Consider the following 25,772-nt stretch of genomic DNA (forward strand, 5'->3'; position numbering starts at 1 on the left):
TGGGTCACCCACATATTTAAATTTTTAATAGTATCCATAGGAAGGAACATAATGGCAATGCAATCAATAAGCTCCAGCCTAACAGTTACTTTGACTCTGTAACCTTTCCCTGCCTGTCCCAGAGGAGGGCTCAATAGGGTAGTTTCCTTCTTCAAAGAAAACGAAAGACATTGATTGCGATTCGTTACCCACCATTAGGGTTTTCATAATATACAAATTATTTGGTTTTAGAAATCCCAGTTTAGACGAATGGCAATAGTCAATTTTAACCTCATTTGAAAAAGGCCAGATTGGCGCCCATGCAATTCCACTCCACGTGACATCACAGGAACCTAGTTTCTACACGAGAGGATAGGAGTTTTACATCGTCTGAGATTACCAATGCATGCATGAGTCACAGAGCTCAGGGAAACATCTCTTAATAATCACTTATTAAAATTGTCTTAGGTCGGAAAGTTTCCTTCATTTGATAAGGTAGCAATAATCCATTTTTAAGCCAAGCGCTACCTGCTAGCAGGTTACTCTGCTACCTGCTAGCAGCCTGCGTCGTATCAGCGCTCAAGCCTTGCCTCAGGGTCACCTCACAGGGTGGCAGCGGGAAGCAGAACGACGTCACACAAGAGTTTTCCCATCATTCCTACTTAGCCGTCGTGTTTTCCCGCACTTGAAAATTTTCACTTTTCGTTTAATCACGAAAAATAGATATTGTCATTGGAAAATCTACGAGCGTGAAATGCGTACCCCAGAAGTAATAATCTTTCGATTTAGGCAATTAAAAAATAATAGGAAACCACCCTATTGTCACGTTAATGTTACACATTTTATTGTGCATATATTTTTCAAAATTATTACTTTCCAAAATCCATTGCCCAAAAAACAAGGTGCAAATCTTACACGATGGCATGAGGCATATAAGAAAATACGTTGAAAAATTAAAATGTACATGGTATCCCAGCTAGCACATCATAAGTCATTGAGATACGGTGAAAGGAAGAAATAAGGAAGTCGCTTCTCAAGTAAGCTTGTTATGGGTTTCTTACGGCCAGGCCGACAAACATCCAGAGCAATGGCAAAATGGATGCCAAACTTTCAGCACTTCTGTAGATGCTGTTATTATCCCATCGTTTCAGAGTGTTTATTAAGGCCTTTATGTATTAAAATAAAGTTTTTATTATTGGCGCTTCTAAATTATGAGGAGAAATAACATCATACCGCCATAATTTGAAAATCATTCACATTTATGAACTGATGGCGAAACGAAGGTCGTAAGAAAAACACACAATTTCACAAGAATAGCGACGTAGAATAATATAAAAATGCCGGAAGGAACATCTAATGTACGTATTGTAGTCATCGGGTTATCAAGCCATAATTTAAAATTCATAAATGTTAAAATGTACGGACCTTGAATAATTTCAGTTTTTCATGCACATGCCAAACAAGTTTTTTTACATAATTGGATATTTAATTGGTAACTACGCCTCATATTTTTAACAGCAGCCGTGGTGTAATGATTAGTGTACAGGACTTCGGATACTTGGGTCGCACGTTCGGTTCACCCCAATGATATTTTTTTTCCTTCCGCCGCATGGATAGAGAACTTGTATTATGCTTTATATCTTTACTAGCCGGTCGCTTGCAGTTATTAATTTATTTCTATTTACGGAAAAATCTGTTATCAGTTGTTAAGCCCTTATAAAAACTCGCTTAATTTCACCGATAGCCTTTAAATTCATGTCGAGATGAGCCGCGTAGCATGTTTAGTACGCTGTTCAGCCGCCTTTGGCACTCCAACAGAAGCGACTTACGTTGCCTGAGGATATTTGACGGCATTCCTTACCTAATCTTCCCAAACATCTTACCCTTGCCTTATAGAAGTCCCTTAGCTTACGATAAGCTGCTTATCAATTTTTTCCGTAAGAAAACCATAAGAAACGGTAAACTCTCTTACTTTGTGCTATCTGGGATGTATCAGAGACAAAGTATTTATTTGCCCAATTTTAGTCTCACAAGCCCAAGAAAATGCATTATCAAGCCATATTTAAACAATCCAAACCTTTCTGTGATCGATAAAATTGGTGGAGACTGGAGAGTCACCAGAAAGAAAAGAAAACTGTGCATCATGACCAGTGGTATACATGTATCCTAAAGAGGTATGCAACAACTACATACATATTTTTACAGCACATTGCATAAAGTTCCAGGCTAATAACAAACGCCTCTGAAAAGGATGACAAAAAGTTTTTTTTCCTCAATAACAGCCTAATCTCTCAAACTACCTAGGAGCAAATAGACCCTGTACTTATGAATTTATTATCATAAGCTTGCATTCTCTGTGCCTGTGGTCCTTACTTTGTTTAAGATACATAGGAGGACTCAGCTTGAGTAGACCTGTTTTTTCAAATTCTAAAGAATAATTGATGTGAGTCAATGTGACATGGCCTGATAGCAAAATTGTTTTAGCATCAGCGAAGAGTAAACAGCAAAAGATGCAATATTTACTAGTACTATTTATTCAGCTTTTTTTCTTTCTCTTTACCTCAACTTTTTATAATCAAATCAGATTCATTGCAAAAAAGCCCTGGAGGAGGTACAAAAATATGCCGAAACATTGGCCAAAAATTTTGCATCTAATTTTTAAAGACCTACACTACATCCCAGGATACTAATCAATAAAATTAATACCACTAACTTCTTTAAAAAACCTAGCCTTCAGTTTCTGATTTACCACAACCAGCCTGAGTCAAAATTACCCCTTGGTCAACACAGATACCAGCAGAAAATAGGTGATTTTAAAACGTGAAATAGGTGGAGTTAACATGACAAAAAGGAACATCTTTACAACATATTTTTTTCTAGAACAATCAAAAATAAGATTTCATAGGAATAGCAATAAGTAACAGGTATTCCTTCATGCCTGAAGTAGATATCATTGAATGAAGCAGCAAAGATTGTCTCACATCATTGTTACCAGATTCCTCAATTCAAATTTCCTGATATACGGCAGACAAAAATCCTCACCTTCTACACTTTTTCATATTTTCCTTTCATCATTGAATTAATTTTTGAAAAGTCACACTCAATGAAAATACAAAATTCTAAAAATTTGTTTTAATTATTTTTTAAAAGTATTCCTTCATTATGAAAAGACACAAAAAATTCAACAGTTAACTTAATTTCAGTCCAATAAAAGTCAAAATAAGGTGTCAAACTTCAATATCAAACATAAAGTCTTTACAATGAATACTAAGAACAAAAAGCGATTTTTAATTGCCAACTTTATTGCTGTCAAAAAAAAAGAACTTTCCAATAAATTTCCAAGGGCAAATTCCTCTTTTCTAGGTGAAAGACACAAGCAGGCACTGTGGCGGTTCTTATGATCTTCACATGTCATGATATTATTTTTCTCTCATACCAGGCATGAGATTCCATGACTTTATACAGACTCATTTCAAACCCTGTGACTTTTCCCTGATTATCTTGATTTCGCTGACCAGTAACAACTATGTCTCAACATGCTGGCTGGAGAAAAGGTCTTAGGCTGATGTTTTCAGTTCTCATAGGGCTCATTCATCATTTATATTTTATTGCCGGTCAAGTTTCCAAAACGAATAGACCCTAATTGTTTCATTCAGTGATCCATTGCCTACTTCAGCTTACAGCAATCAAAAATTGATGGCTTTGATCATTTCATAGATAAGCTAATAATAATAATGTCGTTTTTATTACTAGCAAATTTTTAAGACTAGATAGTCCTCTCTTACTATGAACTTGTTTGACAATCACATACATCCATGCCCTGCATGGTGGTAACTCCACCAAGGTGGGATTCGAGTCTGTGACCTCTAGGTAGGAAATCAGGAACGTTACCACTCCACCACTGAGGCCTGGTGTCATTAACTCACATTGAGCATGTCACCAATTTTCAGATGCTCGCTGGCCTTCTGCATGGGCCTCACACACTTTGTCGTTGCACTCTTGCAAGAAACATCCTTCCGCAGTGAAAGATGCTCCCAGAAAGAGTAAATGAACGAGAATTCGAGTTATGCCACCAACTCATGGAAAGTGAATAGCAACTTTGGAGTGTTTTATTTCAAACTTGAAAGAAAGGTTAGAAGAGGGAGATTTTTTTCCATCATCTTTCCCTTCCACACACCAAATCACTCCCAAATTCTTCTCATGAATTTTGATTTCAGGTCTTAGTGAACAACCCCAAGAGCAAATATGCATAAATACAAACCAGAGCAATAAGACAGATTCAAAATCTACTTTAATACAGTAAAATTAAATTCTGGAGAAACTCATTAACCTTCAGCCGCCGGATTTAAATTTTCAACAGTTGCCCTTTACTGCCAGGTTTAATTCTTATTTGCCCTTTAAATTACTGAGCCTGTATTCCATTAATTCATTTATATTCAACTCACTCCCTTTTGTTGCTCTAACAAAAAAGGCACGGGTGGTCTGGCCAGGTTGGCTGATCGGTGATCACCAAGGGCCCCAAGCTTAGGGGGCCCCCCTCAACGCTCGTATCCATTGTGAAGCCCTGTATGAAAAGTCTAACAAAAAGACTAAAGAGTACTTGGACCAAAGTTTATTTTAGTTTTAAAATTCTATGTTTTCATTGGTTGCATCATTTAGCACATCCTTTGTTTAGTAAGATTATATAAAAATATAAAATAAAGTTGCCAGATGGTAAAAGAGAACTTGATGCTTTTTGAAAGGGTTATTCGAAAAGGTTATTTTATAGTTTTTTTTTTAGATTTCAGTGCAGTTTCAAGTAAAACATACACTGAATAATAGATAATAGACCCGTCATGCATTATTAAATTTTATAAGCTGTGAAGTTTTCACTTTTCATCATATTTTTTTAAGAAATTGATATTTTTTTAAAACTTTTATCTGGCTTTTAAGTGCTAGGATAGCATCAAAATCCATTTCCGGATTTCCGGGCATGCAATTTCATAAAACTTTTCTGGAGGAGGACCCCTGAGTCCCCCAGGGTAAGGGGGCCCCAATACGAGCCCCAGCCGAGGGCCCCCAATCACCTCAGACTGCTTCTGGAAAAAGGGTAAAGACTAGCCTATGACACCAAGGCAATTACCCTTCCCAAGCAACAGACAACATCCATCGGATATCAAAATAAGGTTGATACATATATCCAAAACACGATGTTATTACACAATGGATATTTTGAAAACGTTACATAGATATCCTACTTGTAGCATACCCATTATCTTATCATTAAATGCTGTGAAGATATCTAAGAGATGTTGAAATAGAGACCTCCATTTTCACAATTGGACATTGCGGCTACATTGTTTGGTGGGTCCTTAGGAAATTTGTCAGATATCCATAAAATGCTAATTGCTGCTTGGGTTGACCTCAAATGAAATAAAAAATAACAGTTTGGCCAGAACTTTGCTTTGAGTATACTGCAATGTATTCAAGTTTTACTTACAAAAGCAAATAATTTGTTCAAAATAAAAAAAAATCTTCATTTTACAAGAAAGCAGAGCATATAAATTGTGGAGGCACTATCAGGTAGAAGAAGTGTTAAGTACTAAAAAGTAACTTTCTTATTTTAAAAGGGATCCTATGTTTACCCACCTAGCACGATTCTGTAGAATATACTTAGCTCTCATTGATACTCTCTCTCCAAGATTGGATATCTAATGCAAATAAGAATTTTGCACAGGCATTGGTATAATTTCTCTCATGAGGAATCATATCCATGGAATCTAAGTACATACATAAATTCTATGCACAAGTTATCTCTTGAGCTAGCAAGGTAAATTGGCCAAATTGAATTGAATAACCACAAAAGATGAGGCACTCAGGTTACCAGCTATTCCAGAAGAGCCCTCTTACTATGAGGATAACCCCAATGCAATTGAGGAACACACCATGATGTCTATAAAAACAATAATGTTTTCTCTATGGGAAATTAGCCCCTTTGAAAAGCTTATAAGAAAAGAGAAAAACTTAAGCCAAAAAATACTCAGATAAAGATGAGTAAATTAAATTTTAAATTTGTCTACAATTACTTCTGAAACAATCATTTCAATAATATTTTTAATTAATTGACATGTCTCACAGTTTACCTCACTAGTTTCTCACTCCCAAGTTTTCATATTTTCAACATCAATGAAACCATGGATATTATTCATGCAGTTCTAATAACAAATTTTTGAGAGTGGATTTTGAGGTATAGAATAGATCTACATTGCTACAGCTATTGGAATCTCTTAGAACAGGAGAGAAGTAAGCATTATTTTGTCCACAGCATCTGATAGGAGTTCATCATTAATAATAGTATTCACTAATTTGAAAAGGAATATTACACTATGGATTTTATGAAGATTAGGTAGAGGGAAGATTTTGTAAAAGTATGTTTCATGATAGCCATAGAGAATTCTGTTATGATGGATTTCAAAGCTATTTTGCACACCAATTTTCATTCAATATTTTGAATTAAATTAGTACAAAGTTTATAATACAGTGTCCAGACTGTGGAGTAGTATTCACAAAGTGACTTAAACAATTAATTGAATATGTAGCAGTTTAAAAGGTTCTATACAGTTTAACTATGTCACAAAATAAATCGAAGAACTTTGAATGATTTAGATTTAATATAATTATAATATTAAATTAGTTATATCCAATGAAATGTCAATTGACTGTCAAATTTAATGTCTTAATCTTTTTTATTAAATTTGAAGGATTTAAAAATTAATGTACTAAAGAAAAAAATGCAACACACATTACAAGTTACAAATCAACCATATTTAAGGGGTGCATTGATTAAATTCTCTTTGATAGTAGAGAGTCAGAAAGATGATTATTCGGAAGCAAATTTATTCTGAAATAATTCTTTCAGTTTCCTATTTTTCCATTTCAATGTGGGTTTCTTCAAGCTGCCGCCATTTTTTTAAATGAAAGTAACTACCAAATGGAATGCTTCAAATTACATTGGGGGCCACCAACAGGTCATTTTTTTCAATAATGGCATTTAGCCAGTTAATAAGGAGGTACTTAATGCACACTACTTTGTTTTCACAACACACATTAAACTGTTGACGCTATAATTGTACTAAACATATTATTACCATGCAAAAAGAGTTGATGGTAAGCTGAAAATTTTCCTACAAATGTGGGCATTCTAGTAATAGTATAATATATTCCTGCAGCAATCATTGTCGTCCAAAGAAAATGTTGTGCCATTGTTTTATGTTCTGCTTTGAGAATAACCATTATTTCATATCAATGCTAAATTGACTAATTAATTTTTACAGATGACTGCCCTCATTGCATGGATACGATGCCAGATAATTTTGCAAAAATGTTCTGCGACTCAAGAAATGCATACAAGATTGCTGTGCGAAAGTTTCTAAATGCAAAGGTTCTTATGATTTTAACACCAAGGAGAAGAGCTAGAAAACTTAATAAACAAATAAGTTTTACAGTTAAAAGAACCTGCACATGTTTGCCTCTTCATAAAGGTCAGTCAAAAGTACTCAAAGGTTTATAGATGGCAAGGCAACTAGCCACAACTACTGCAGAATTATTAAATGCAAATACATATAATTTTTGGCTTTTACAATGCCACAATATTTATTAACAGAAGCCTGGCACAAAAAACACATGCTAATTTAGGTAGTCATGATTGCCATATTTTCTTGAAAGTCTTTTCCTCAGAATCATATTAGCTCCCAGCAAACAAAACTAATTTATTTTAGTATCACATGCATTAGGCAATTGTAATTACAATAGGATATAACAGCAAATTATTTAATGCAATTGAACCTACCATTTAAATATACATTTTATAAGAAAAGCAACAAAACTCAACATATAATTAAATGAAGATCTATCACACTAGGTGAAGGAGAGTGATTAGTAGCCACAGATACAGACTGAAAGTCTTCACATTATTTGCCAAAAAACAAAAAAAAATAAATTAAATCCAATGAAGCTCCACTCTTGCAGACGCACTAAAAAGGCCCAAAACCTCAGGAATGCTGCTAATAAGTTGAAAATCCAGTAAGCTAGCTATGTAGAGCTGCACTCATGATCTGACACACAGTTCTCCACTCACTGTGAAATTACCTTGTGAGATTAATGTTGTAATTTACATATTTTCCTTCATATGTGTACAACCACCAAAATATTTGAGGATAAAGTTTCTATTAGTTAAGGCCTCCCAGTGATTTCAATGAGAGTCTTTCATACAGATTTTAAAATCAAATTTCCAAGGTCTTAGCTGGCCCCATCGTTGTGATAAAATCCTCACAATCCTCTGGGGACAGATACATGCCAGAAAACCTAAAAACTGGACGTGCCTTCTAAGATTTCAGGGACATACATGTCAATATAGTTGTCTGAGAAGAAGATAAAAATAATCTCTAGGGTTTGAAAATATATTTAACAATTACTTTAGAAGCAAGAGCAATCATCATTACTTTTGGATTGATTACATTGAGTTGCAAGCCAATGAATTAAAAAGCCAGTAAGCTTTAGTTCACTTGGAGGCCACTACCTTGTGAGATCAATGGTGCCATTTATTTTCCTTTATTTCCTGAACTCAGGTGTTCAATCATTGAAATATGAAGTGGAATGCTGTTATTTCTGTTTTCCTTAACTTATTAACTCTTTTTTGATAGCATGATCTAAAGTTTTAATCCCACCTCATATCAGTAGCGGATACATAAAAAACTCTTTACTTTTATCGTAATAAAAAATGATCAAGTCACAGGCAGAGTGTAAGAAAATTTTACTCAAAGTGATTATACTTATGTAAAAGACAATGCCATCTCATGACAGAAAAAAGTCACAATTGTGGTTTTGCAATGTTCGGCAATACGAGCGCACCCCCAAGGGGGAGGGGGAGTGCACGCCCCGCATCTGAATCCACCACTGCCTCAAATTAGTTATAAAGAATTTCAGTAGGCATTGAAACTACCAGAAAACTTGCAGGTAGTTTCCTGATAACTATGATGACAAAGATATTTCAAAAGCTAAAAAGCCCACACACCACCAAGCACCAAAGTGAATGGAATGGCACTCAAAATAGGTACAGACAGTTTGAGCCGAACGTTCCACAGCAGATGGCAAAAAATTTGTTGAAAAGACAGAAAAGTTGGTCATTTACAAATGGCCTTACACTGAATCTATAGTCCACGTAAGTGCCGCTGCACTGCTGGCACTGAAAACTAGTCCATACCACATAACCAATGCAGGGTCTGCTAAAAATAAAGGCCTTGAATCTCACCAAAATTACTCACCACCAGAATGCATTATTATAGCATATTTAATGTCACTTTTGCACTTTTTAATTGTTAGATCAGTTTTAAATTATTTGTAACCAATCAATTGTTGTGAATACCAACACGAGCAACATGCTGCATAAAATATGCCCAGATGTCACCTTCATCAAAATTTTACTGTCTGCTCTCACATTTAATCAACATTATAATAGTACTGAAGACAATATTACTCAGAATATAACATACAATATTACATTGCATGCAACTGACACATAAATAGTATCAACTCTAGTTATTGAAACTTAAATTTGAAATATTTACTTTAAATTGTACCTTATTTCTTGGTTATCGTTCAACTTTCAGATTAACTAAGCATATATTCTAATTCTTTTCAGCTGGAAGCCACGTTATTGTGCTTAATGTAATCGAAGACAATTTTAATGGAAATAAACCACACATTAAAATTGGAGGTTCCTCAGTGGTAATAATGGTTCCACCAGGCTCCGGTCAACCATCTGTAGTCAGATCTGCAAGAAGTTCATGTAAATAAATTGAAACTGGCAGTTTCTGTTTGAACAATTTTAAAAGTTTGTTGTGAGCACAATACTGAGGGTTTCCTACAGGAATCCTGAAAAGGATTAGTGGAAATGTGTATTTTGTTGAATCAATGAGGTGGGAAAATATTTATGACATTTTTCATAAAAAATAAAAATAAATACTTTTATACATGCCTTAGGTAGGGTATTTTCCATTTGTTTAATTTTTAACTAGCTTACTATTTATTTGCTGCACCATTGAAATCATGTCACTGAAATTTCTCATTAAAAATAATAAAATATTCCACAGTGTTTGACATTCCTACTTCCACAACCCTACTAGATACTATCATTTAGCCTTGCCAAAATTTTTATTAGAATTCTTTTAGACTTATAGTTTTCTTTTGAGAAAATTTCTAACTGGAATTGTGCACTGTAGAAATTTAGTAAGAAAGTTCTCTTTGTTAGACTTCAAAAAGAAGAGTTTTTGCAAGAAATTTTCTTTTTTTTTCAATTTTTCCTTAAACAAATTAAAGTGAGTTCTTCAGGTAATTTTCATACTTGGTATATGAATCTATGAAATAATAGGCCAAAAATTTAAGACAAGGGATGGGTCATTTAGGTTTTTCAGTTCTTAGTTTGACAAGTTTTTGAGCTCGAATACGCCACTGGAACCACAGCCAAAAAGAATCAGTACAAAATAATTTATACAGTATCCAATTTCACAACTCTTCTCCATCATAATTTACATTAATTACTATAAATTTAGGGATGCCATGGAACCATAACTTGTCAGATAAGTTGAATTATAAGTTCAGGTAGTTTTATTACCTCGAACGAAATCATTATTAGCACTTGAATATTAAGCAAGGATAGTGAAACACTCGATTAAGAACAAGAGCTGAGAACTGGAATGGAGAATCAATGCCAAGAACAGAATCGGAATCAATCCATCCTTCGACCAATCGACCCATTTTGTTTCAACCACAGTAGATGTATATGATTGGGTATTTTACAATGATTCTATTCAGTACATATTTGAAAGTAGGTCAATAAATTTATTAAAATAGATGTATCTATGGAGGAGTTATTCATTTTACAGTTTAAATTACATTTGATATTACTTCATGGTAAAGATATGCTAAAATCAATTGGAAAACTATTTTAAATACCTAGCCCAAGTCTCTATCAAGGTTTACCACACTATTCCATATTTTGTACGCACTTTGGCCCACTATTTTACAACCTCTAATTAATTCTATGATAAATGATAGTCGAATTGATTAGTCCACGTAGAGAATGTATATGACACTCATCATTCACCACTTAAAAACCTATGTTTAGTATCTTGATGTGGCTGGTACCCAGCTAACTCAACAACACTTTTTTTTTGAGAAGGCACGATCATACATTTCCCCGAAAAACACAAGTTGGTAAAACTTTTCTCCATCCCTTTAGAACAAATAATAAATCTCTGAGGAGTACTAAAAGTGCTAAATAGATTCATCATTTGCACATCACAGAAGTGATGACTAGTTTGAAATCTTTCTGTGATAAGTACATATTTATAATGGAAAGCTACCTTTAACCCAAAGCCACCAATTTATCTCTAAAATCCATTACAGAGAACTTGTATGCAGGGCCTTAGGGCGGGGCAACCGCCCCAGGCCCCACACTTTGGGGGGCGCACATGAAGAGACTAAACATAGGTTTTTAAGTGGTGAATGATGAGTGTCATATACATTCTCTGCATGGACTAATCAATTCGACTATCATTTATCATAGAATTAATTAGAGATTGTAAAATAGTGGGCTGCCCGGTTCATGAAAAAACATTGAAATATACGATAGTTTTGAAAACGCTAATGAAAAAGCGCACTTTTTATGTTTATTTTACGTTATAATTTTATGAATACATATACATAATTATAAATTTCATTTGTGTTATACTATTTTGAACTCAACTGCGTGATGGTATCATAACGGCGTAATTACCAAGTCTGAATTTGGGAGGGGAACACATACTTAGCCAGAGAGTGGTAGGGATTCAAAATGCTCGAGTTTGTAGATGGGGTATAGAGTTTAATATTTTAAGTGAAGGGCCCCGCACTGAAGGTTCGCCCCTAGCCCCGCACCTGCTAGGGCCGGCCCTGCTTGTATGAAAGTGTTTTACTATAATTATTTCTAGATCACGCGGTTGATGCTTGCAGAAGTATGCAGGGGGGGGGTTGGTCCAAAACCAAGGGGGAAAATTTTTGAAAAACAGGGTACTAAGTAGAGGATTTTAAACTAATTTTAACACTTTTAATTATAAAAAAATTTGAAGGAATATTTTTTAAATTCATGATTTTTTAAATATATTTTTTTTCTTTTATGAAGGAAAATAATTGTGTTTTTATCTTTTGGGGGAGGGAGGTCCAGACCCCCCCTGGCTATGCCACTGTTTATAGGCATCTATGGAATAAAAAGCCTGCCATAGCTTTATCTACCATCAACAAGCAATGGGCTTCTATTGCATCAACAAATTTTTCATTAACTGCAATTACACAAAAACCCAGCAGGCATTATACTGTGAATTTCTTACTGCAGTTTATACTGGAGACTGATCTATCCATGCAACATGCAAACAAAATGCTCAGGTTGGATGGCTTTTTGAGTTAGGAACACTTTGACTGACTCACTGCTACTTTATTACTAGAATTATGTGAATTTTCCATGCCATGGGGGTAAACATGTTTTCCTATTAGAAATTTTGTATATTGCAAGCTATATTTTCGGCTTCCTCCTCATTCCATTATTCTTATGAACTACTGATCTTTTTAACTTCCAGCTAACTAAAATGAAAAGTCTTTTGACTTCAAAATGCAATGCCTACTACTTCTCTCCAGCAAAATTAGGCCATAGAGGTGGGGATCTTCCAACCACAAATTAACGACTTTTCAAATCACCAACTGAGGAAAATCCTGATGACTACTTAGTAAGAAAAACTACAATTACAGATTCTTCCGTTACTGTCAGAAAGCACTTCCACATGTCTCGAAGGGCGAGATCCACCTCTTCCATTTATCCATCCCTTCCATACTAAAAATGCCAACACAACCAAATATCACCCGCTTCACCTTGATGTTAAATCAATCCTCTCTTCATTTAGTTACCACTTATGATACCTCTTTTAAATATGGCCTGTAAATGCATACCTCAAGGCAGTCAGTGAATTTTTGATTACGCCTCGACTTTTTGCACTCACGAAATTTCCACCAAGCTTCTATATGTTTTAAACAGCCGTTTGAGTTTTTTCGGTTAGTTAATTAGCTGACTTCAGAACTACAACTGCTATTGCTCAGTTGTTCATTTAAGAGAAACACAAATAATACATTATTATGCTAGAGCTATGGAGACTTTGTCCGAGACTGGCAATTTCATGAGAAACAAATGAAAATACGGTCAAAATATTAATTTAAGAACTGGAGAGGTAAACTTACCACCACAGAAACAAACTCGACACAATGTGGTTTTACAATAATGTTGAATTTGGTAGTCCACAACGATTCAAACACTTCGGAAATTGGATAAGTTATTGTAACTGATGAATAACTACGGATGTATAATTCCACGCTCATAAATAAGGGCCTTCTTCTGAAATTCAAAGGAAGTCAGGGCCGATGTGTCTCAACCTTCCTGTCATCTAGAGTAAAGAACGGGTAAAAAGAGGTAATGAAATAATAGGAATTTTTAGGATTAACTGGATAAACAAGAGAATGGCATATAATAATACTCTTATCGAGAATACCTGGGCAAAAGGGGGAAGGTATACAATTTTAAATACGGTTAAATTGAAATGTTAAATTCAAATGCAGTAAGCGCTAATGGCGCTATTTCGCGTTTGTTTTGGTTTCCAGAGTGCGTTGGTCCAAAGATTACGACAAGCAATTGTTTTTATGCCTGTTATTTTTGCTGGGAAAAAGCTTGTGAAAATTTATCTCTTTTAGGTTATTTACGCTGTATGTTCTGCCTCTCACTTCTCTCTTTGCTGAAAGTGTGAGTGGAAATAATTATTGTGTTGTTATAAAAATGCGTCTAAGTGATCAGGATTGTACTCTCGCATTTTTATCGGTAATGTGGGTTGGTTCATTTGTTAGTACACAATGTAAATGACCGTTTAGGCCATATGCACGAATATCTGCATCCTGCGTGCAATTCTAGGTATTGGTATCAAAAATGATTACCGATGAAAAAGAATCTGCTGTTAGTGAAAGTGGGTGTTTGAGGAAGGAGAACGAAAGTCACTTGGAGGCTAAGCTGGAGTTCAAGAATGCATCCACGCTTAAAGCTTTCGATTCGGGGGTTGAAAATAAAAGTTCAACTGAGATTCTGACAGAATTATTCAGCGCTTTCAATGCCGAGCCTCCTGTCATCGAAGAAGGCAGTGGTGATGGGGAAAAACCTGTCAAAATCTCGAAAAAAAATTCAGTTCACCACCGATCGAGCGAAAGCGCTGAAGATTCTGCTGGCGATAAAGTTAAGGAGAAAAAAGGTGAAAAGAAAAAAAAGGAAAAGAAAAAGAAACATAAGCGAAAGAGTTCGAAACACCGGCATAGTTCAAAAAAGGAAAGTGACTCCTCTGGATTAAACAGGCTGCATCGGAGTCGAGAGAAAGACAAAGACGATATTGCAACTTACTCCAAAATAAAGGAAAAAATATTGAAGGCAAGTGCTTCGTCTGCTAAGTCAACAACTGATCCAATCAACGATCAAAATAATTCCCTTTCAGATAAGGGAGATGAGTCTAAGAACCTTAAGTGTAATTCTGTTATAGATGAAGACGTTCCTGGTTTAAGGCCAAGTTTCTTCGTTGATGAAAGTTGTGAAAATGAAAACATTGACCTGTCAAAAGTTTGTTTACCCGAACCATTAGAAGTTGTTTACAGCGCAAGAACTGATGGTTCTGCGGAAAGCAATATTATAAATCCTCCCTGTGAAAACCCTATCGAAGCAAACGATGCAATACCAGGAGCGTTTGAAATAGACATTATACCTCTTCCTGAAGACTGTGCTAGTCAGGGCCACTGCTCATCAGAATTGCTCAAGGCTGGTGATATTTCGAAGATCTCTCTAAAAACTTTGAATAGCTGTGATTGTGAGACCTCAACACGGACGTTAGAATTGATCTCAAAAGGTATAAAGACCATCAAAAATGATTTAAATGTGGAAGTAACTAAATTGAATGAATCTCACACTGTGGATAAAATTGAAGACATAGCTGTACCAAGCGTTGTGAAATGTGATTGCCCAAGTATTCAAAAGCCGGGAATATGTGGAAGTGATAAGTTGGAACTACCTGAAAGCCTTGTGTTAGAGGGACCTCCGAATGAGAAAGTGGAACCAGCTGGAAGTGATCGAGTCGAATCTTCTGGGAAGAACTTGAAATCATCCACAGCGGTTTCGGGTAAGTGGAATTTGCCCTTTCTTTATTATTACCGAAAGGCCCTTATTTACAAAGGGTACCTAGTTTTCAATCATCAATTTGAAAATTTCCCCAGACCATGAATCGATGAATTTTAATTTACTCGTATGTAATTAATGCTTATAATTTTACGAATAACTAACACTGAGTGATTGATTAGCAATTATTAACGTCAATTTAATTTTTAGGGTTGTCTCAAACTGTAATAATTAGCCATTAGGTGTAGGGAATGTAAGTAATTGGTTGTAAATTGGAACCAAACCAATTTACATAGGTTTTCCCTTTTCAGTGAGGCATTGAATGCTATTTTTGTCAATATAATCCCAAGCGCTTATAAAGCAATTTACCATTGTGATAATGTGCCCTCTTAAATATTAAGTATACTTTGTATAAATTCATGGCTGGCATAGCTCTTTCTGTATTTAGTCTACAATGCTAGTAAGTACTTGCACTGTATAGCAAATATTGAAGTGGTCTATCTTCTGTGAATTGATCATAGGCTGCTTAGCCTATGATCAATTCAAAGAAGATAGCCCCTCAGCAGAATAATGTTCTATATTTTACTGCATTGTTTGGTGCTTGCAGATAAAGAATAAGCTACGCTTGTTTTGCAAATGTTTGCATTTCAGTAATTTAGTATTATATATTTCTTAAGGTTTTTCATCTCATTTCCACTTTGCTAATATGCAACCCTGTTGTTTGATGTATTGCTTTGGAGGATATTGACTTATATCATGCCCGCAAAATTATTTCATTTACGTTTATGTTCAAGGCAAAGCTTTTGAAACAAGGGCAAGGAGAAGGATAAAACAGAGCTCATTAGATAATTAAATATTGCAGATGTTATAATTCTTGCATATCATTTCCATCGCTGCATCAAGTCCACATTCTAATGTACTGCCAGAGAATAAACTAGTAGTTTCAAGTGAGATGGTGGGACTAATCCATTATAAATAAAAGTAATGTTGCTAGTGCCACTAAACTTTATTTACTGAAAAAATGCATTGTGATGCTTTCATGTCCTTTTCAAGTATGGCGTGGCTCTTTTCTATATATTCATTTATACCTTTGGTATTTTAGCGGGGGCACTAAGATTAGGTAGAGAAGTCGAGAGTAGCGAATGCTCCTTCCTTGTTGCATATTCCTTGGGTTTCCTGGGGTTAAAGGTCCTAGTATCTTCCTGCTGGTGTCCTTTGTATGTACTTAAGGGGTTTAGATCGTCCCAAAAAAAGTAAAAGTCAAAATAGGTCTTATTCGATGCCCCGGCAAAAGAAAAGAATTTTGATACAGGGTCGACCATGTGATACCTAATCAGACCATGGAAAATGACTCACACAGTGCTTCAATGCTTTATCTATTTTATCATGGAAATGAGAACAATATTGTGCTGTCAGTGGCTGAACAATGGTTCACAAAGAAAATCTCATAGAATGTGTGCATAATGGTGTACTTGAGGAGAGAAAAATACAATGAAGTTCATTTCTCTAAACGTAAAAAAAAATTAGTGAACAAGTTAGAAAAAATTAGTCTATTTCAGGGGGGCACAATTTTACTGTAATTCACTGCAAAAACAAGATCATTGTTCATTTACTTTGCTACTATTGGCGATTCAAGAGTAATTGATGTTTTCCTTAATTATTATTCAAATGATTGTTCTTTAGAAATTTTTTGCTAATGGTACTTCTATTTCTGTTGTATCACTTACGATTTTCGTATTTTTGACAATGCTAAGTCCTTTGAAGAAATCCTTGTCAATCCTCCACAATTTAGGGTAAAGCTTGATGAAATTCCAATAAAACTGTGGAGACATGATAAGAATTTCCTCAAAGGATTAGGCATAGTAAAAATCATGAAACTCGTCTAGATACTGTGGAAAGAGCTATATTTCTGAAGAGCAATAATTTGACTAGTAATATATTTATTTGCAATAAACCCAAAAACAGTACATGAGACCTTTTATATTGGATTTTAAATTGGATGTAATGAAGGGGAACGTCAATTGCCCCTCTTCAGACTTCAGTAATGGTAGGAGAGTAAATGAGCTTAATTATCTTGTTTATGCAATAAATTACTCACAGAAAATTTCCCCCCTGTAAAATAGGCAATATTCCCCCAAAATTGTCAATATAATTTAAGAATTGAACTTTTTTCCTCTTTAGGTAAACCAATATGCACATCCATATATTCTTTGAAAATTTTAGTGTGATGGATATTTTGGCCCTTGACAGCACAACATAGATTTCATACAATCTCTATGATAAACAAGATTAAACATTCAATCGAACATTCAAAGGTGCCATACAGGACCTTCTTATATTGTCTGATCATGCCAACTTGGATATCAAAATATGTACTTTTATTTTTCCGGAGCACTGAAAAAGACCTACCCTACCGAAAAAAATTTTTTTGACCTTTACTTTTATTGGATGCTCAAACAGGAGGTGGTCCAAGAAAAGTGGAATGGGTTGAGGAGAGCCCAAATCATAGAGATAACAATGATAAATAATTTCTGGAGGTTAACGAAGACCCTTTTTTTGATAATGGTATGTTTTTTTTATAATCATGTTCTAGGCCAAAAATTGTTGCTAATGCAATGTATAATACTTTTTTAAGTTTGAAAAAACAGTTTGAAAACACATGCTTTTTTTTCTAAGATTCTAATAGGCTTAGGGTTGTGATTAAGACATTTCATTGGAAATTGTGAAAAAATGAGAGGCGACAGTTTTAGTAAAACAATTCCCTTAGAGGAGTGTGTCCATCAATGCTATAAGTACATATTGAACAAACTGAAAGTTAGGGAGGCTGTATCTCGAAATGATCTATAGAGTTTTAAGTCCTGTTGAATTGTCTTTGACTCATATCGAATGGGTGCAATCGGATAACAGGACACACTTCCAATAAAGGTAGGGTGGGTGCCAGTCCAGGAAAAGGGAAGGGGATGTCTTTGGACTGGGAAGTTGGGTGGAAAGGAATTTCCCTATCATAATTCTCTCAGTAACTTACTCTAGTGGTACAAGTAGGTCACTGAGATGAGCCATGTCTCGTTACTGGAAAGGATGATAATTGGGGGTCACAAAAAAATGAGGATCGTTTTAAATCTTTTTGAAATTGCTATAATAAATCTATGTTTGCCACACATCTAATAGAAAATGACCATTTCTCTGATTTTATCCCGAAACTTTTGTATGTTTGTGACTAAGGGAAAAAACTTGATTTTATGGAGAACTTTGAAATTTTATCGTATCTGAAGGTATGTAAGAATGGTGTGTTTAATGACCTGCTATCTTCTAACCCCTCCTGCTAACTTCTAATACCTGTCGCACCACCACCACCATAGTCACACACGTTGTCCATGACCCACCAGTTGTTTGTCTGTTCACTTACTTTTCATGATATTCCTCCCTCCCTCCTCGTCGTTTTCGTAGTTTCCCAATCACCGTCCTCTCAACCTCTCAACACCGTCCTTGAAGTTCTCCCTTAACTCCTTCCCACAAAAGAGCTTACTTATAATCTATCACAAAAATAATGTAAATAAAGAAGCTCGTTAACTCTGTGCAACTGTCTTCAAAGCTCATTACAAAGTCTAATACATACCCATGTAGGTCACTACACACGAAGACCTAAGACAAAGGCAAAATGAGCCTCATTCATTGTTGGATTAGAAAATATATGCCCATCCCATCCCCTGTACCACTCAATGGCTGGCTTGACAGAAACAAACTAACTGCCAATAAAAAAAAACAATGCAAAATTACTCATTTTTCACCAGCCAAGAAAATGTGCCCAATACATGTCACAATATCTGTACATTTTGGGGCTTGTTCTTTCTTTGGTAAAATGATGAAAACATTAATATGGTGTTGTATTGCTAATTATTTGCTAATATCTCATTTTCTCAAAAAAAACTTTAGTGGGGGTTTATTGTTTTTTGTGGCACCAAATAACCCACAAAATTGTGTCATTTCTTGGTATCTTAATTTAGGCTTACAATATTTTGGTCAGCATCATTGCTATCATGCTAAAATGTATGAAAGTAAGTGTTAGTTTTTTGATTGATCCTTATTTCAGCAAAATTAGCACAATAAATTGTGCTAAGTGATATTCGAGACCATAATATGTGTATCAATTATGACATGAAGTGATTATCATTTTCATGTAAAACTTTGGCAATGACTAATTGTCTTCATTTTTATGTGGATTGCGATGAAAATATGTAGTCAGATACATTTGTTTATCATAACAGTTGTTGTGTTTTTATTTTATTTTCTGTTCACAGAAGGGAAAGTTAAATCAAAGATCAAGATCAAGAACTTGAAATTCAGCACAGTTTTTCAGCAAACCCTGAAAGAGGCTGAAGAACAGGCAAGAAAGAAAGAGGAAGAAAAGCAGGAAGAGCAAGTGAAAAGTGTCCCAGCATCTCAAGTTGCAGAAAAGTCATCTGAAAGCTTGGATTTGGGTAGCACTGGCAGCATTCCTCAAATCGGGTCCTTAGCAGGTATGCTGTAATTATTTCAAGTTGACCACCCTCATTTTGTGGAATATTTCAAGCCTGACTTATAAATGGTTGTGATATTACTTAGCATTTGTGAACATTTTTGAAAGGCGATTTTTCTGTGGTTCAATTCTTGTCCTAGGGAATGTTTATCCAATATCAATTAATGTGAATTTCACTGCTGTTCTTGTGCGTCATGAAATATTCCACATTTACCACTTACTCTTGCTTTAGTGCTGGAATGGGGTTCACCAATGGTAGTGGATTCTTGTCAGGACATACATATTCCCTTGCACTGATATCATGTAACAAACCACCAGGGCCTAACATCTAGCTCTGTTAACCTTGGTACATATACTGTCATAGAAATCAAGGGCTATATACTGGGTTATGTAGTAGTCCGCACAGAGGTACAGAGATGCATAAGTCTGTGGTTCAATATCTGGTCCTGTGAAATTTGTTCCCATGACAATAAAAGGGAATCCTTTAATTTTTATTGGGAATTTTTTGACATATCTAGTCACTCTTATTGGTGTAATACTAATTGTGTATTTTTTCCATAGATATTAGTATCCCTGTTGTAAGTGGCGGGGAATCAGGTGGAAAAAATGCTGAAGAAGCAGTGCAGGTGTCAAAAGAGGACTCCAAGCCCACCTCTACAGAGAGGAAGGAAGGTGTACAAACCTCTGAAGTTTTACTTCAGAATGAAAATCACTGTGAAAGTACAAAAAAAGAGACAGATGATCATCCTTGTAAAAAAGAGATAGATCCTCATTCTCAGAATGGTGAAGTAATTGGAGAAGATAAAAAGGAAAAGAGTAAAGATGCTGATGCATCTAACTGTAAAAAAAGGTAAGTTATAAAGCATCCAATTGTTGAAATTCAATGGTATTAATGCTACAGCTTTTTTACTGCATTATCCACTTTTTGAAGTTCTCTTAGAGGTGGAATCATAGCACTGCAACATATTCATTAAAAAAGTCATTAATACATATCTATTTTTTCAAACTCATTGTCAGTGTATGCTCTGCAATCATTTTGACTTAATGGATTATGTACTTGATGTTTATCACTTGAGATATTGAACACTGATGTAAATATGAATAATTTTTACATCTTTGGTATAGCCAATGTTTGTAAAATATTATACCACCAGGGCTTAAAATCAAAAAATTAATACCCCAACCCTGGAAGTGTTTCTTTTTCATAAGTTTGCATAGTAGACAAATTAATCTGTGGTAACCCCCAACATTTGAATGTTTTGTCAGGAAAAAACTTGTATTGTAAGACTACAGACCCATCCTTGGACATGGTACTTTCTGGGTTGTTTAGCGGAACTTTTCCCATAGGACTTCCTTACTGCCTCATTGGAACAGGTTCCTCTGAGAAAGAAGTAAATTTTTGAATTATTTCATAATATACCCTTCTTATTGTATCCTTATGATTGCTGTTAACCCTCGAGCTGGCATATAAAGTAGGCCTATTTTCGAAAACTAAGGATTTCAACATTGTACGTACGCTCTGGTCTAGAATGGCCTCGTGTTTTCTTACATTGAACTTTGATTGTTTTCAGTGCGACTTTTCAAAGCTCGCATTACTGTAGCTAATTTATTTTTAGACTGGTAGGAGGAACCGATACCCATGGCACACTAAGTATGCTGCATGACCAGCCCTGCACCTCATGCTTTGCTTTTCTTGAATGGCAAATTGTGTATTCTCACAATGTCATTTTGACTGTCATTAGCGTGAGTTTTTAAAGCACAAAGTATTATTGCAAATTTTTTTTTAGATCGGTAATAGGAACCCGACACTCGTGGGTTATAAATTATGCCGTTTGATCGGCCATGTACCATCTGTGTACCTTTATATCTGGCTTATTGATGTACAAGCTTGAACTTACTTCTATATATAAAGATAAATTTTAACAAAAATCAACTGTTATCATAGAAATGCATATACATATGTATATCATAAATGCATATACATATCATGGACAAAATACACCATGCACCCTGTCATGTAAAAATATCAGGCATGCCTTCTTGAGGGTTACAAAGGTAGGCTCTCCATATGGAAGTACTCTGCAACTGTATTTGAAAATCTGTTGATGCATATAGATGTAAATCCAAATGCTTGTCTATGCATCAAAGATGTGTAGATTACAGCTAAGATATGAGGTTCGTATTTTTTAATATGGTACAGTCTTGGCTGATTTTGTCTGGCCTCTTTCAAGTCAGGGCTCAAACTCAAATTAGACTTAGTGTCTATGCTCATTGATACTTCATCAACTGACAAAAGAATGCATATCGATACCAATATTTGATGATCTTTCTTTTTTGTTACCGTAGCATTTTTTTGAAAAAACAGGGGACTGATATCATATGGATTTGTGATATCATATAGATTGGCGTTGAATAATTTTCTGATTTATAATGCTTACAATGTTGTGTGTCCAGTCAAAAAATATAATCGTATTTATGTACTAGTAAAATTTGAATATAAATTTTAGGCTTGGAAGAGGTAGATACAAAGCAGACGGTGAAAAAAAGAGTGATGAAACTCAGGAATCCTTTGAAAAAGTTCTTTAAATGCTTAAGAAATCTAGTGGTTTACTGAAATTGTCCATAAATAATTTAATGAAATTGGTATGTATTTATATATTTTATATTGGCATAAAAAATTTAATAATCTTGTGATAGTTGCCATATCTGGTCAACAATCCTAGTTTCAATCATTTTTTTGACAAAGTTAGTTGATATATTGATTGTGAAAGCGCTAAGCTTAATAGGAAGGGCCAGATTCGTAGAGATGACAAGTCAGATGTCTGGTTCCACACCTTTAATTTGCAGAGCACACTGGTACATTCTCCCCCTCCGACATACAGCATAAGACTCCCTTTGCCTTTTCCCTCCAAGAGGCTGCTTTGCGTCCGTCTCGTGACCCTCTTCCTATTGGCCGGAAAAGGCTGCATGATTATGCATTTCCTACGCCTTCCCACGCCAAGATACTGCAATGTGTTAAACGGCATAGAGTGTTAGAGAAATACGCGGAGACCAATTCCCACGCGAGAGGTTGCACCGTGTTAATCGGCGTAGGATTTTAGAGACATGCACGAGGACAGATCCCACGCGAGAGGTTGCAAGGTGTTATGAGTTTCAGATACTCGACCCATCACTTGAACGTGACTCTGCGTCTAATTCTTCTGTTACCCCGAGAGCGAAACCGAGCTGACACGAGACGGCAAGCGATACCCTTACGATTGTGACATTATTTGAATCTATTATAATGTGTGGAAACCATTATTTTTTTATTCCATTATGGAAGTCAAGAGAGCCTTAGGTATATAAAAGGAAAGAAAGTGGTGAGCATGGACAACCTCCCTTTACCTTATGAAGACTTTGGGAAGACTGGTTAGAACAAGCTCGTCCGAAGGATATATGAGGAGTGTACTTGTCCAGAGGGTTTCATGAAGAGAGTTCTTATCCAGTTACTGAAAATAATACCATTTAATTTGAGTTACTGGGACTATGTATTTGCCTAATATCGCAAGTGATGAAAGTAGTACTGCATGAGTATTATTAAGAGATGAAAAGAGACAAGTGCAAACGTTTAGGTACTTGGTAGAAGATCAGTGCAGACTCATGAAGGGAAAATTGATACAAGGTGTGATAGTGGTGTGAAGTGTGAGGACCTTTCATTTTTCTTCATCTGTTGTGAAGTACAGTTATAACCAATTCCTTGTATTTTTAATTGATGAATCATCTCTGCAATATGTATAAAACCCCCTCCATGTCAGAATTTTATGGTCAGTACAGTTTATTTGTTTGGGTTTTATACATGTATTAGATGGATATAGTCGTGATTAAAATATAATAAGGGGAGTAGGAATTTCCAAGAAGGATACACCTTAATTTATATGCATCACGTGCTGCCTACAGTATGTTAAATGTGTACATAAATATTTTTCCACTCTCATGAGACATTGAATAGTTTCCCATCATTGATGCAGATGAGTATGGAGTGCTAGCCGATGGAGAATTAGGGTGGGCAATAGGGTGCCTCATTTTGCCACTTTTTTTAGGAGCGAATCAAAATATCTGGCAAAATAGTTAGAGGTTATTTAAGGATGACTTAGCTCCATTATATATTTATTTGCAATAAACCCAAAAACAGTACATGAGACCTTTTACATTGGATTTTTAAACAAATGGTTAAATAATAAAGTGTAAATAATAAAGATCGGATCTGATACAAAAAGTGCCTGGTGTTTGGATCAGAAGGGGAGCGAAACATTACGAGAAGACAAATCACCCAGCTGGTCCCAGCTCTACATTCGCAGAAGAAGCAGTTGAAGAAGCGTTCCCTAGTAGATTCTATCAACTCTAGGTAAACTTTCATGAGACTCTTCTTGTTGATGAGCAGAAATTCCAAGATTTGGATAATAATTTGCATGAGCCGTCATGAAACAACGTTAAATCGGGCAAAAAATATCTCGTACAGGAAATATTTTTACGACCATACATGCGGAAAAATGCAAAATGCGGAAACATTATATACGGATAATTTTTGTATTGTCCTAATAGGGAATGAATCGGGACCCCAAAAAATGAACACTAAATGCAGAAAAATGTTAAATGCGAAGACGTTAAATCCGGATCCGTCTGTATTACCACTATCCTTGTCTGCCCTCTTCCTCCCTTACCTAATATTCTTTCCTCAAATATAGCATTCAAACATCCCTTCCTAACTAAGTACTCGCTCCATCCAGACCTTAGGTCTCTTCCTAATCTGCTCCACAAGCTTTCCCTCTTAAGCCACCATGCTTAGCCCTCAATTGTTCCTTCTCCTCAATTATTTCACCTCCTCTAATCTCCACCATAACTAAAAATAAAATGCATCCAACCTCTCATCTTCCTCCTTCCTCAGTGCCATTATTTCTGCACTGTAAAATGCAATAATCCAATTAAGACTTTTCACTGGCCTTTTTTTAGTACTTTTATGCGAAATCTTCTCCTTAGCTCTTTCCTATTCATGAACACATCCTTTACTAACGCTATTCTCTTCCTGATTTCCTCACTGCTTACTGCTTTGTCTGTATTCCTATATTGCGCTGCCAAAATTGATAATTTGTTCCACCTTTGACTTCTTTTACTACATATATACATTTATGTTAAGCCACAGATGTCTATCTCTCAAAATTTTACAACATTTCATGGCTTAGGTCTTTTTTGATTAATCTTCGTGCTAAAATTCTAGCACTATTTACTTACCACATATACTGGCATCTGTAATCCTTTCACTCATAAGCAGAGGGAGGATTTTTAGGTACCATAGTGGGAGGATTTGTTTAAAAATCAATCCTCCTATTTTAACTACAGCATCAAGATCCTACCAATCCCTAAAATCTCTTTGATATACTTTAAATAGCAAGGGTAACAGTGAGCAGCCTTGTCTCACTCCAAGGTCAATGCTTGCCCACTAGGGTGCCACGTTTTGCCACTTTTTTTTAAGGAGCAAATAGTAGTACCCGGAAATAGTTGCGTACGCGGGTGGGTATTACAGATATGATTTTTTTTCAAAATCGGTTAATATTTTCTTTTTGCCATTTTGTCTTGAAATTTCAAAATTTTTAACGAAAAACTTTAAAAATGTAAATAATTTAAATTTGGTTTTATTAAGCATTCACTTTTTCCAATGGTGTATCGCATTGGTCTTTCCTGGATATTTTAGACCAAATACGTCAGCTCTATTCCTTTTAGTTATCGAGAAAATGACCTTTTACTGTGTCCCCGAAAGAAGTTTTTGTGAGTAGGCAACCCGCAACACACATATTCTCATTTTACGCTAAGCATGCAATAAATTACGTGAAATAGAGATTTTTTTAGTCAAAAACGTGTAAATCATGTCTGAAGTTGTCAAGGTTAGTCACTGGGATGAGTTTATGCTCTTTTATGCCATCGCCGAGTATATTGACCATATTTTTGTGTAAGAAGATATTCCTGAAGATGGAAATTATC

At 35.4% G+C, this 25,772-nt stretch overlaps 3 protein-coding genes across 14 annotated transcripts in view; 2 read left to right on the forward strand and 1 right to left on the reverse strand.

Moving 5' to 3' along the window:
* Positions 1–10,103, forward strand: part of LOC124165439 (alpha-2-macroglobulin-like protein 1) — a 78,607-nt gene extending 68,504 nt beyond the window's left edge. For all 5 annotated transcript variants that reach the window (XM_046542855.1, XM_046542857.1, XM_046542854.1 and 2 more), the window contains 2 exons: positions 7,293–7,499; positions 9,659–10,103. In XM_046542855.1, coding sequence (XP_046398811.1) covers positions 7,293–7,499; positions 9,659–9,813 — 362 coding nt within the window. In that variant the 3' untranslated portion in view covers positions 9,814–10,103. The remainder of the gene's footprint in view (positions 1–7,292; positions 7,500–9,658) is intronic.
* The window catches only part of LOC124165441, an 81,619-nt gene extending 67,916 nt beyond the window's left edge, over positions 1–13,703 (reverse strand). Inside the window, exons 1-3 of one of the 3 annotated variants that reach the window (XR_006866229.1) lie at positions 13,590–13,699; positions 13,282–13,484; positions 7,585–9,790 (exon numbers count right to left, since the gene is read on the reverse strand). The gene's annotated coding sequence lies outside the window, so the exon portion shown is untranslated. Of the gene's footprint in view, positions 1–7,584; positions 9,791–13,281; positions 13,485–13,589 lie in introns of those variants that run through there. The other 2 variants (XR_006866230.1, XM_046542868.1) reach the window with 2 other exon arrangements.
* A 37-nt stretch (positions 13,704–13,740) lies between these two features.
* LOC124165438 (serine/arginine repetitive matrix protein 2-like) overlaps positions 13,741–25,772 on the forward strand; it is a 38,697-nt gene continuing 26,665 nt past the window's right edge. For 3 of the 6 annotated variants that reach the window (XM_046542849.1, XM_046542850.1, XM_046542851.1), the window contains exons 1-3: positions 13,741–15,245; positions 19,540–19,758; positions 20,319–20,607. In XM_046542849.1, the coding sequence (XP_046398805.1) occupies positions 14,018–15,245; positions 19,540–19,758; positions 20,319–20,607 (1,736 nt within the window). In that variant the 5' untranslated portion in view covers positions 13,741–14,017. The remainder of the gene's footprint in view (positions 15,246–19,539; positions 19,759–20,318; positions 20,608–25,772) is intronic. The other 3 variants (XM_046542847.1, XM_046542848.1, XM_046542852.1) reach the window with 2 other exon arrangements.

This window comes from Ischnura elegans, chromosome 9 (genome assembly GCF_921293095.1).
Source record: "Ischnura elegans chromosome 9, ioIscEleg1.1, whole genome shotgun sequence".
Lineage (NCBI taxonomy): Eukaryota > Metazoa > Arthropoda > Insecta > Odonata > Coenagrionidae > Ischnura > Ischnura elegans.